The sequence below is a fragment of the Dipodomys merriami genome, unplaced genomic scaffold (assembly GCF_024711535.1).
Source record: "Dipodomys merriami isolate MVZ:Mamm:240054 unplaced genomic scaffold, mDipMer1.0.p SCAF_68, whole genome shotgun sequence".
Classification (NCBI taxonomy): domain Eukaryota; kingdom Metazoa; phylum Chordata; class Mammalia; order Rodentia; family Heteromyidae; genus Dipodomys; species Dipodomys merriami.
The window spans coordinates 5215228-5228152 of NW_027206268.1; the positions used below are offsets into that span (position 1 = coordinate 5215228).

Consider the following 12925-nt stretch of genomic DNA (forward strand, 5'->3'; position numbering starts at 1 on the left):
GTTTTACAGTTTAAAATTGGATTTAAAATTGGAACTTGAAGGTTCTTAGAGAAAATGCTAGGTAACTGGAGCTTTGAAAACAACAAATATTCAATACACTATATTTTACACATAAGCAGCCAGTTTCTACTTTTACAGAAAGAAGTGAAGTGTCATTTTACAGAAAGAAATGAGTGTCATTTCTGTCTTTGATATGTAGTTAGGTTACGAGGATATCCTCAGTTCTATATTCTTAAAACGTATTTTAAAGCATAAACTTGGACTTCTTTACTCTTAAGCATTCCTGCTTTGAAATGTCCAGGTAAAATCTCATTCTAATAGATACCAACTCAGAATTACGAAGACAATCTATATTGTCATCTAGAAAATAGCTAAGAACTGAAAACTGCCTTTTTTATTTATGCGAGCTGTGTTCTACAGAGAGAAGTCCAGTATGTAGACATACTGCTGAATTAGCACTGATCTAAATGGTTTATGCCATTTTATGAAGAAACAACAGCACTTTGTAATACTTCATAATATAACTTCAGTTTGGTTTCTTTAAGGGGCAATTTGTCTGCAAGTTTTGAAGATTTAGAATGAGGAAACAAAAACCACAATATCTACCATACACACACATAAACACATAAAGACACATCACTTATCATCCCTAAGAGCTCTGGTTACTTTTTCAATCACTAAATTACATTTTGTTTTGTTTTGATTTGTTTTGCTAGTCCCAGGGCTTGAACTCTGGGCCTGGATGCTGTCCCTGAGCTTCTCTTCCTCAAGGCTAGCACTCTAGCACTTGAGCCACAGTGCCACTTCCAGCTTTTTTGAATAGTTTATTGGAGATAAGAGTCTCACAGACTTTCCTGCCTAGGCTGGCCTTGAGCTGTCATCCTCAGATCTCTGCGTTTTGAGTAGCTAGGGTGACAAGCATGAGCCACCAGCACCAGGCTATTTTTTTTTTTTTTTTGGCACTAAGTTACTTTGAAAAATGTGCTTGTGGGGCTGGGAAGGTGGCTCAGTGGTAGAGCACTTGCCTTGCATGCATGACCCTGGGTTAAATTCCTCAGCACCACATAAGCAAAAAAAAAAAAAAGCTGGAAGTGGCGCTGTGGCTCAAATGGTAGAGCGCTAGCCTTGAGCTGAATTGCTGGGGGACAGTGCCCAGGCCCAGAGTTCAAGCCCCATGACCAGAAAAAAAAAGTACTAAATGGCATATCGTTCATAATACCATGTGTGCTCAACTACTGGTATAATAATATTATTATTACAAATGATTTTAAATTTAAAAGCAAATCATTTTATTTGACATTACATGCTGTTGCTCATATCTGTAATTCTACTACTTGAGAATAGGGAATTCTAGGCTAGCCTAAGTTTTATATATATATATATATACTGAAATCCTGCTAAATGAACTCAGGTGGTTTGTTTGCTTTGAGTTTGTGGGGTTTTGTTTTGCTTTTCTTTTTGTGGTGCTAAGGAAGGAACCCAAGACCTTTGCCCATGCAGGCAACCTGTGGTTATATCCTTGCCTGGGAAGTTATTTTTTAAGTCACAATTGAAGCTGAAGCCCAGGAAGTAAGTTAAGAATGCTTTTTAATGCCAGATATCAGTGGCTCACACCTGTCATCCCAGCTACTCAGGAGGCTGAGATCTGAGGATCGCAGTTCAAAACCAGCCTGGGCAGGAAAGTCCGTGAGACTTATCTCCAGTTAACCACCAGAAAACCAGAAGTGGCACTGTGGCTCAAGTGGTAGAGTGCTGGCCTTGAGCTGAAGAGTTGAGGGACAGCACCCAGGCCCAGAGTTCAAGCCCCATGACTGACACACACACAAAAAGAGAATGCTTTTATGTTCCTTGGGTAGTTTTCAACAAAGATGTAAAAACACTATAAAGCTCATTGCCTTGCTTGACATTCTGAGTTGCTTATGTAATAAAATGTATTTTAAAGCCTTCAAGACGGTTGGCAGTTGGTCTCATAGAACCACAGGGAGAATAATATAATCTTGACACATGTAGATATACCAAACTTATCATATATAGGATATCTTACGATTTGGAGACACCTTGGTTCTTTTCCAAGTAATATCTAAAACTAGTCTTTCCTCAGTCATTGTAACGTTTAAACAGAGGGTCAGGCTCCCTGGTTGGAAATAGCATGTTTTATAATTGTGTACTGTTAAGTTCTACAAGGTAAAACTCTACCACATTGGAACAGGAATGACCAGAAGAAGACAAAAGTAAAGAAGAAAACAAGCAATCCGCAGTTCAATGAAATCTTCTATTTTGAGGTAATTTTTTAATTATATATAAATGTTAACATTGATTATTTCTCCCCAACGATGGCCATAGTAATCATTCTACCAACTAACTATTTCTTTCCAGAAAGCAAGAGAATCATTCTGTTATGCAGATAAAACTTAGATTTGATTGATCTGAAAGGAGGGAAATCGAGGGCCGTCCCTGAGCAGTCTTCCCATTGTCACACTCTCCCGTCCCTTCCCCATGCACAGTGACCACACCATGTACACTTGCTGGGGAAGGAAGTCTTAAGATAGGGCAAGTCTAAGATCTAGTCCCAGTCGACTTTGAATGAACCACTAAATGTGAGGTTCTAATTTCTTAGTTTATAAATGGGTAGATCTTGCAAGGAAAAACAGTAGCAGCCCTACCCAACCCAGGGTTTATATAGGGTCCCGAAGCATGTGAGAGCCCTTTGAGAGTACAAAACTATATGTGTAGAGCCTTACTACTACTTTCTCTTTAGTCTAACTCACTCTGTAGATCCATGCTTTTTTTTTTTTAATGGTCCTAGGGGTTGAACTCTGGGCCTGAGTGCTGTCCCTGAGGTGTTTTGCTCAATCAAGTGCTCTACCACTTGGGCCACAGAGCCACTCCTGGCTTTTTTGAGTAGTTTATCGGAGATGAGAACATTGAGTTTACTGCCTGCACTGGCTTTCAACTGTGATCCTCAGATCTCAGCCTCCTGAGTAGTTAGGATTATAGGCATGAGCCACTGGCTTCTGTTGAGTGCTTATTAATTTTCAAGGAGCTCTTCAGCTGCCTCAAAGTTGTCCCCAAAATGGTGCTTTAGAGTTTTTTATTTTAGAGTATTTATTAAATCCTTCAAGATTGTGTAATAGTGGAATGGGTTATAGTTGATATTAACGGATGGAAAAGGTTCGGAAAAAAAGGGGTTGCTTTTTATGCTTTTTCTTCATGCATGTTTCCCTTGTTCTTTGGCATAGAGAGAACACTAGATTACCTCTATAGTTATACCTGATTACTGAACTTCAATAAGAGAGTGGAGGCTGAACAAAATGCCAAAAGTGAAATAGGAAACTGGGGGCGGAAGCAAGGGAGGAAAAAAAAAAGAAAAGAAAATGTACCTAAAGTGGCGCTGTGGCTCAAGTGGTAGAGTGCTAGCCTTGAGCTGAAGAGCTGAGGGACAGCGCCCAGGCCCAGGGTTCAGGCCCATGACCGGACTGAAAAAAAAAAAAGAAAGAAAGAAAATGTACCTAAGTGAGACTTCTCCATTTCCTGACTGCAGACTCAATAAGGTAGTTGTACACTTACTGAGGACTGTTACCTCTCAACTGGAGAAAACAAGGCAGCAGTCCAAAGAGCTGCTGACCCAAGGTAGTCATACTTCCTGTTGGTCCACATACTTTTAAACCTCAGATGAAGTGGAATCTGCTAGGCTTTGTTGAGCCTTGTAACAAGGAAGATGGCTTTTTGAAAATCCAGGCCTGACCTGTTTGCTTTACCAAAAGAGCCTGCTAAGCCTTAAAACATTTACTCAGTAGGCCCTTTGTTGATCTGGTCAGGAAGATAGAGAGGGTTCAATGTAGCCAGAGCAAGAGACAGAAAGCCCACACTCACATCTGTACATGTGGCAGTAAGTGCCCCCGGTACTGCAGCTGAGGTGCTTAGGGAAGGGCTTGCAGGAAAACTAGATTTTTTTTTATTTTTTTACTGGTCGTGGGGCTAGAACTCAGGGCCTGGGCACTGTCCCTGAGCTGCTTCTGCTCAAGGCTAACACTCTACCATTTGAGCCACAGCACCACTTCCAGCCTTTTCTGAGTAATTTATTGGAGATGAGAGTCTCATGGGCTTTCCTGCCGGGGCTGGCTTTAAACTGTGATCCTCAGATCTCAGCCTCCCGAATAGCTTAGGATTAGAAGAGTGAGCTACCGGGGGCTGGGGAGGTGGCTCAGTGGTAGAGTGCTTGCCTTGCATGCATGAGACCCTGGGTTCGATTCCTCAGCACCACATAAGCAGGAAAAAAAAAAGCTGGAAATGTTATGGTCAAAAAATAAAAGTAGTGATTTAACTGGGCTTTTAAAAAAAACTAAGATTGGAAAGATGGAATAGGACCAGCTAATAAAACCCTCCAGTGCCTGGCCGGAGTGCCTTAATTTTCACCATTGAATGTTTTTGCGCCTAGAAGTGCTCAGAGTAAAGCAGTGTTGTGGAAAACATGAGCCCATGATCTGTGGGGCCAGGTGTCTTGGGAAGAGCAGAGATCAAGAGATGGCTGATGTTTAAAAATAAAGAAAAGAACTTGCTAGGCACTGTGGCTCATGCCTGTCATCCTAGCTACTCAGGAGGCTGAGATCTGAGGATTGCAGTTCAAAGCCAGCCCAGGCAGGAAAGTCCGTGTGAGACTCTTACCTCCAATGAACCACCAGAAAACCGGAAGTGGCACTGTGGCTCAGATGGTAGAGTGCTCGCCTTGAGCTGAAGAGCTCAGAGATAGCACCCAGACTCAGACTTCAAGCCCCACGACCAACAAAAAAAAAAAAAAAGAAGAAAAGAAAAGACTAGAGTGGGGTCTATCTATGAGAGATATGGAAATAGAGAGGAAGGCAGATAAAGATACTGCAAAAGGCAAGAGAACAAATTGAATGTAGAGGAAAAGGAGAGATGTCCAATGGAAGAATTAGGAAGAAGAAAATGGTTGAGTTTGGGGCACAGTGAACTTAAAATGGAATAGATAAAATCCTCCTTATAGCCTGAAATGTAAGATATAAGGTTCATTTACAAAGAGTTAGGAAAGCCAAAGGAGTAGAGGGGAAAAGTGAGGAAGCTCAGTTCTGCCAGCCCCGAAATACTCTGCTTTGTGCATGTCACTTAATCTCTGAACTTGAGCTTCCTCATTTTGAAGAGGAGGACAATAAACTAGCCCTGCCTGGCCCGTAGCAACTTTCTGATGAACAAAGACGGTAATGGAATAATGGCTGTGAGGGCACCGTGTAACCCGCTGCAATGGGCAGCTCCAACTTAGGTTTTTTTAGAACAAACTGAAAGATAGGGAGCCATGGAAGATACGCTTTTTGTTGTTGTTGGTGGTGGTGGTAGTGGATCTTGAACTCAGGGCTTGGGTGCGTCCCTGAGCTCTTCAGCTCAAGGTGAGCACTCTACCACTTGAGCCACAGCGCCACTTGAGGTTTTCTGGTGGTTACTTGGAGATGAGTCTCACAGATGTTCTTGCTGGCTTTGAACCATGACCCTCAGATCTCAGCCTCCTGAGTAGCTAGAATGACAGGAGTGAGCCACTGGCAACCCGGCCTGGATACCCATTTTTGTAGGTTCTGAGGGGGAAAAATATCGGAGCATCAGAAACTTGCCAGGATAATTCCCTGGTAAACCTAGCATGAAGAGTTCTGAAAAAGGAGCCCAGAGTATATCATTAGGTTAGAGAAAGAGATCGAGGGTAGTAAGAAGTAAGAATTGATCATCAGATTTGGTGATGTAGAGAGAGATCTTAGGTGATCTCTGCAGAAGCTAGATAAAAAGAATTACTGCCAGGAGTGGGTGGGGAGGAAGTATAGGCTCTGGGATGAATTATAATTTTAAGATATTTGTCTGAGGGGAAAAAAGAGAGAGCTAGGAGGACCATAATTTAAGGGGAGGATTTTTCTTAGACTTGAATGAGGTGAGCAAACTGGTAAAGAAAGCTGTAATTAAAAATAGATTGAACGCTTATTGCATGTTTATTACATACTGTCTCTGGGCGGATTGTCTTAGAAAAAGAGGAGATTCATCTCATCCCATGTTTCACAGGAGGTTGAGGCAGCTCATGGCTGTGCGTTCAGGTGCATGGCAGTCGGGGAAGTTCCTGTTAGTGGCCCTGAGGTTTTCAGCAAACATGAGGGGGAAACGGAAGTAGTATTAGTGTCTTGGGAAATGTGGCAAAGTCTTTAAACCGTTTTTAGCAAGTACAACTTCACTGAGATACAGTGTTTTCAGTCCTGTGAATGGCCAGCAGAGAGAGCAGCCTGGTATTGTCTACCTGCCAAGAGGTCGGGAGGCACTGGTTCTGCAGCCAGGATGCTTTTTTTTCATACTCATTTAATAGGGTTTTATGTATGTCTATGCTCTGGTTATTTGTAAGTTTGGTTAAATTGAGACCCCACTCATGAATACTTCATAAATAATTTTCAGCGAGTGATGGCAGTAAAAGGAAACCTACTTAAACTAAACTCAGAAGGCACCTGTTCATAAAAGAAACTTGAAGAAAGCAAATTCTAGTAGACATAAAGGTGTAGGATTCTTTATCCATAAAAAATTTTGTAAGAAAAATTTCCAGTATACTTGAAAGTTGACAAATACATTGTTGAATCCAAAATGTTAGGTGATACGACAAAATTAACAGGACTTAAGAAACAAAAGACTTCCACTTCATCTGGTTGAATCACTACTAAATAACCCCATGCTGCTGATCACGTATATGGTATATATGTGCACTGGAGGCAAACTAGGAGGATGACACAGAACTAGAGGGAATCAGGGAAAAACATATAACAGCGGGACCCATCAGCTGCACTGGACATTGACCAAAATGAACTAAGCATCTCAATGGCAGCGATGGGAGGGAGGGAACAAGTGAGAAAGAGGAAACAGCTGATGCTATGCAAAACAAAAGAAATGTACATATCACCCAATGTGGAAGAGATAACTGTATGACAAAGCTCATAGAACTCATAAATGTTATAGACCATGATAGACAATTTGCTCCAGGAAAGTTAGAATGTGTTTGTGACTTTAACTGAGCATCACTATCCCACAATGCTGTGAAATTTGGGCAATTATGTAACCACTTAATCCCAATAAAAAATTTGGAAAAAAAAAGAAAAAAAATTATTCACTTATGACCAGTTTTATTTTTAATGATCTCTTCTCACTCTTTCTAACCCTTGATTGTTTTGAAGCAAATTCTAGATGTTACATCACTTATATAATGTCACATGTAAATATTTCCAAACGTATGTATAGACGACAGCACTATACTATTGAATCACAATCACAATAGGCATAATTCAGAACAATAAAATGTGGTGATAATATTCGATGTCCAGTGAGTCTTGCTATTTGTTGGTTGTCTGAGGAGTACTCTCTCTCTCTCTCACTTTCTCTTTCTTCTTGAAATCCCCCTCTTTTTTAAAGAAACAAATCAGGATCTGGAAAAGGCCATATAATGCAATTGATTACATACTTTTAAGATTTTTTTAAAAAATCAACCAACACCTTCTTCCACTCCTTTCTAATTGTGTTTGTTTTGTTACTGTTTTTGCTCAGGCAGTGGATTGTTGGTTTAAGAGTAGCCAGGATGCTTTTAAAGCAGTTTCACATCACCTTTTCCTTACCTTTCTGCCACCTCCAAAGCAGACTTTTCCTATTCTTAGGCAGAATATTACTGTAGCACTTCCCTATTGTTAGGTTTGTAATTGAGTATTTTAGGAATGCTCATTGTTACAGTCATGTAGAAAACTACTTTAAAAATTGCTAAAATATTTTGTTTATAGGTTACCCGATCGAGTAGTTACACCAGAAAGTCTCAATTCCAGGTAGAAGAGGAGGACATTGAAAAGCTAGAAATTAGGTATGTACATCGGGGCTGTGTGGAAAGCTGATTGATTAAACTTAGTGGAACATGCATCTAATTTAAATCCAAATTGTCCTTTCAAAATCATGATTTCTGTGCAGAAGTAGTCACAGTTTATTTTGCAAAAACCAGTCTCGTTTTTACCTGTTGTATGTTTAGTATATCCTTGTTTCTTAAATATCTGGATCATAGTATAATGAGCAAAAAAAAAAATGACATCTAAGCCAATTTAGAAATAACTTGTCTATTCTCCTTAACATATCTGCTGACTATCAGAAATTTCAGTGAGGTAAGAAGATAATTCAACAGGCTGCATGCGTTTGAAGTTTGTGATAACTTCCAGGCCTTAAGTATCTATGCTGTTCTGGAAAAGAAAGTTTTGCAAATGCATGTGTAGGTGTGGTGTTGACAGTGTGCTCATCTAAAGGGTCTATTAATCATATGCCTGGGGTAGTCAGGTGATCTGCTTTTCAAAATTCCCTATGTTTACATGCTAATTGACTACTATAGTTAAGAGAGTAACTGTAGTCTTACTGGTTTATTTTTATCAATAACTCTGTTAATCCTTATTGCTTCAGGTTTAAGAAAAAAAAGCCTAGACTCTTCACACTAAGAAACCTAAATGCCTTCCTTTATAGTATTTAGAATTGATGCTTGAAAACTTTTTTAAATAAAAGCTACCAGTAATATTTTGATTATTTAGTCTGGGAAGTGAGATATATGACAATGCTAACATCTCTTGCTTTGAAGCATGTAAAATTAATTTAGTAATCAAAAGTATTTTGAAGCTATTTGTTAGTGTACTTTTTCTCTTAAACACTGTTTACAAAAAGAAAAAAAATAAATAAAACCAGTTTTCAATTTTCAGGATTGATTTGTGGAATAATGGAAATCTGGTCCAAGATGTTTTCCTGGGTGAGATTAAAGTTCCTGTGAATGTGTTAAGAAATGACTCTTCTCATCAAGCCTGGTAAGAAGAAATAACATTCTAGTGAACTTCATAATTTAATCTTCTTTAATACCTTGTATATGCAAATAAGTGCTTACCGTGAATGTGTTTTAAATTTGTGTGGAATAAGCCAAAAGTCATTGACATTACCTGATTTGGTATGAATTAATTATTACAAAAATATAAGAACTGAATTGTCTAGGAATATTTTCTATTTAAAAATGAGGTCTTAAACCCAAGAAATGGGCACGTTATATGAGTCACCCCTGTGAGAAATAGGGTTCACACCTCAACGTCTTCAGTTCAGAAAGAACCTTTATTTTTAGTCCCAGGAACTATGGATATTTGAAAGCAAAAACTTTATCAAGAGGCTCATTGGTTGATGGGAAGTAGCTAGTGATTTTTCCTCAGCATCCATCATTGAAATGCACTGAGGATGGCCTTGGTATATTTTCTGTGTATATAGGGTCTTATTGAGTTGATTCACTTTTCAGGCACCCTGAGGGCTCAATAATAGCTCTAGTATTATTTTGGGGTTTTGTTGTTATTGTTGTTGTTGCTGGTTGGTTGGTTGTTTTTGGTTTTTGTTGTTCTTGTTGTTTTGGTGCCAGTCCTGGGGCATGAACTCAGGGCCTGGGCACTGTCCCTGAGCTTTTTGACTCAAGGCTAGCACTCTACCACTTCAGCCATAGCACCACTTACGGCTTTTTGGTGATTCATTGAAGATGTGCCTCACAGACTTTCCTGCCTAGGCTAACTTTGAACTGTGATCTTCAGACTTGGGCTCCTGAGTAGCTAGGGTTACAGTGTGAGCCACTGGCACCTAGCTATTTTATCTTTTTATGAGGCTCATAGTGGCATTAAACTGATGTTAATGTTCAGACATTAAATGGGTTCTGCTAATTTCCTTAGCAGAACTGATATGGGAAAGCCAGGTACTGGTGGCTCATGCCTAGCTTCTCCTAGCTAGTATAATGAGCAAAAAAACAATGACATCTCATTAGCTGAGATCTGAGGATCATGTTTTGATGTCAGCCCAGGTAGGAAAGTCCATGAGACTTACTTCCAGTTAACCACCAGAAAGCCGGAAATGGTGCTGTAGCTCAAAGTGGTAGAGGGCTCGCCAGAAGTGCTATTGTAGCTCAAGGTGGTAGAGTGCCAGCCAGAAGTGGTGCTGTGGCTCAAAGTGGTCGAGTGCCAGCCGGAAGTGGTGCTGTGGCTCAAAGTGGTAGAGCGCTAGCTGGAAGTGGCGCTGTGGCTCAAAGGGGTAGCGTCCCAGCCTTGAGCAAAAAGAGCTCAGGGACAGCACCCACACCCTGAGTTTAAGCCCTATGACTGACCAAAAAAAAAAAAAAAAAGATAGGGATTTTGGTTTTGGTGACAAGAGCACTTAGAAGTTTGTCTATCCTGTCCCTTTTCTGTAGTGAGCCCAGCACCCCCCTTCTAGACTTGGCTCTCAACTGAGTATAAATTAATATACCTTTCTCGTTTGCTTTTTTTTTTTTTTCTTTTTCAGTCTGTCGTGGGACCTGAACCCTAGGTCTGGGCGCTGTCCCTCAGCCCTTTACCTCAAGGCTAGCGCTCTACCACTTGAGCCAGAGCCACTTGAGCCACTTCCGGCTTTTTCTGCTTATGTGGTGCTGAGGAATCGAACCCAGGGTTCATGCATGCGTGGCAAGCACTCTACCCCTGAGCCACCTTTCCAGCCCTCTCATTTGCTTTTTTTTTTTTGGTCGGCCGTGGGGCTTGAACTCTGGGCCTGGGCGCTGTCCCCTCAGCTCTTCAGCTCAAGGCGAGCGCTCTACCACTTGAGCCACAGCGCCACTTCCGGTTTTCTGGTGGTTTATTGGAGATAGGAGTTTCACGGTCTCTCCTGCCCGGGCTGGCTTTGAACCGCGATCCTCAGATCTCAGCCTCCTGAGTAGCTAGGATGACAGGCGTGAGCCACCAGCACCCGGCTCATTTGCTTTTTAAAGATCTTTTTATCCAACATTTAATGTTTGTGCTTGTTCACAGGCTGCAATTAGTATAACTCAACATATGTTCACCATGTGTAATAATCAAATCAGGGCAGTACTTTTATTATCTCCTTTTATGTGTTTGGGACCTTCAAACTCTTCTGTAATTATGGTGAAATACATATTTGTGGTGGACTATAGTTACCCTTAGAACTGCTTCTCCAGCTGAATTTTGGTTTCCGTTATCTACGTCTGTCTGTACTCCCTGCTGGTCTGTGTCCTACTGTCTCCTACATGAGGCCTGTTAGCTTCCACAAATGAATGAGAGTGTGAGATACGGTGTGCCTTATTTCACTTACCATAATGTCCTCTAGCTCCATCCATATGCCTTTTATCCTTTTTATGGTAGAATGTGCACCAGTGAATTCATGGATTAAGAAATGGTATAAGCCAGGTGCCAGTGGCTTACACCTGTATTTCTAGGTACTCAGGAGACAGAGATCTGAGGATCAGGGTTTTCCTTGGAAGCCAGCCCAGGCAGGAAAATCCATGAGACTCATCTCCACTAAGCTGTCCAAAAAGCCAGAAGTGGAGCTCAAGTGGTAGAACACTAACTTTGAGCACAAAATAAGCTCAGGGACAGCATGCAGGCCCTGAGTTTAAGCCCTAGAATCAACACACGCGCGCGCACACGTGCGCTATCTGTATCTCATTAGGTATTAAGCAGCTTCATCAGGACCACTCTGTAGAACATTTGATTGCTTCCGAGGAGCTGGCGCGGACAGTGAGGGGCTCTTTCAGGCAGCAGTCTCAGTTGTGCTTAGGAGTGCGCACCTCTTCTGGCTGAGCAGACACTCTTCTTTTGGAGCTGTGCTGTTCCCTAGTAGTTAACTTCTGTAGACTGATCGTCAGGTTCAACTTTATTTAATTTTTGCCACTTCCTAATGCAGGTCTAAGATATGAAGAGATGAATATTTGGGACTTGGGTCCCATCCCCTCCCCACCCACACACACATAATCTTGTCTTCCTCTACCTTCCATAAAACAGCAGCTAAATAGCATATATTTAGAAATGAAATTTTCTCAGCTCAATTTGTAACCCTTTAAATTTATATGGCATGCCACTCAGTGCAGAAGAGAAAATGAGTTGTACTTTCTAGGACCCTCAAAATGAGTTTGAAATGTACCATATAGGCTGTGTTTTAAATGAGACAGTTTGTAGCCAAACCCTTTCATTCAAATTTGGCACAACTGTCTTGCTACCTTAACAGGACTGAGAAACATGCGTTATCAGCAGGAGTGTATTAAAGTAACCTGTCAAAAGTGTAAGTGCTAAATTTATGCTGCATAAAATGGAAACATTTACTAATTCATGTGTGCTAACATGAATGTAAGGAAATAATATGAGTATAAAATAAAAAAAAAAGTCAGAAATGAAACTCCTGCCTCCTTCGATAGTTGTAGACTGTAGCATCCCCCTGTGGGATTGATGATAACTACAGGGAAACTTCAGAAGCTTTGGTGTTTATGTAGCTCTGACATGGTGTGGGCCTTTACACAGTTCTGAGTGCTTTACTATGTAACTTCTGTAGAGTTCCTGTAAGAACTAAAGGGACTGAGATAGCTTAACATTTGGGAGAATCTGATGATTTTTAAAGTGATAAGTGAGGAAGTGGCACTGTGGCTCAAGTGATAGAGTGCTAGCCTTGAGCTGAAAAGCTGAAGGATAACACCCAGGCCCAGAGTTCAAGCCCCACGACTGACCAAAAAATTAAAGTGATAGGTGAAGTTATAAGATACCTGAAAATTGTTTTAAAATAATAATACAAGAGTGACTCAGGGCCGGTGAAACAAGGCTAGTCGGATTGATCGTTGTGGGAGCTAGGTGAAATACTGAAGAGGGTTCAGTACCTTAATCTGCTTTTATATGTACTTTAAATTTTCATCATGATTTGAACATTAGGCTTATGGCTTTGGTTCTACAAACACCTTGATTTCTAAACATTCTTTCCTTAGATATTTCAAGGTACCTCTATTTTTGCATAATATACTTCAAAAAATTCATGACAATGATTTTTGCAAAGAACATTTGGAGTACAGTTATTCTTTTGTTTTGTGCTTGTCCTGGGGCTTGAACTC

General features: G+C 40.7%; 1 protein-coding gene across 5 annotated transcripts in view; it reads left to right on the forward strand.

Annotated features, from left to right (window-relative positions):
• The window catches only part of Rasa2 (RAS p21 protein activator 2), a 120782-nt gene that overhangs the window by 81912 nt on the left and 25945 nt on the right, over positions 1 to 12925 (forward strand). For all 5 annotated transcript variants that reach the window (XM_070005539.1, XM_070005538.1, XM_070005540.1 and 2 more), the window contains 3 exons: positions 2210 to 2282; positions 7800 to 7876; positions 8748 to 8849. In XM_070005539.1, coding sequence (XP_069861640.1) covers positions 2210 to 2282; positions 7800 to 7876; positions 8748 to 8849 — 252 coding nt within the window. The remainder of the gene's footprint in view (positions 1 to 2209; positions 2283 to 7799; positions 7877 to 8747; positions 8850 to 12925) is intronic.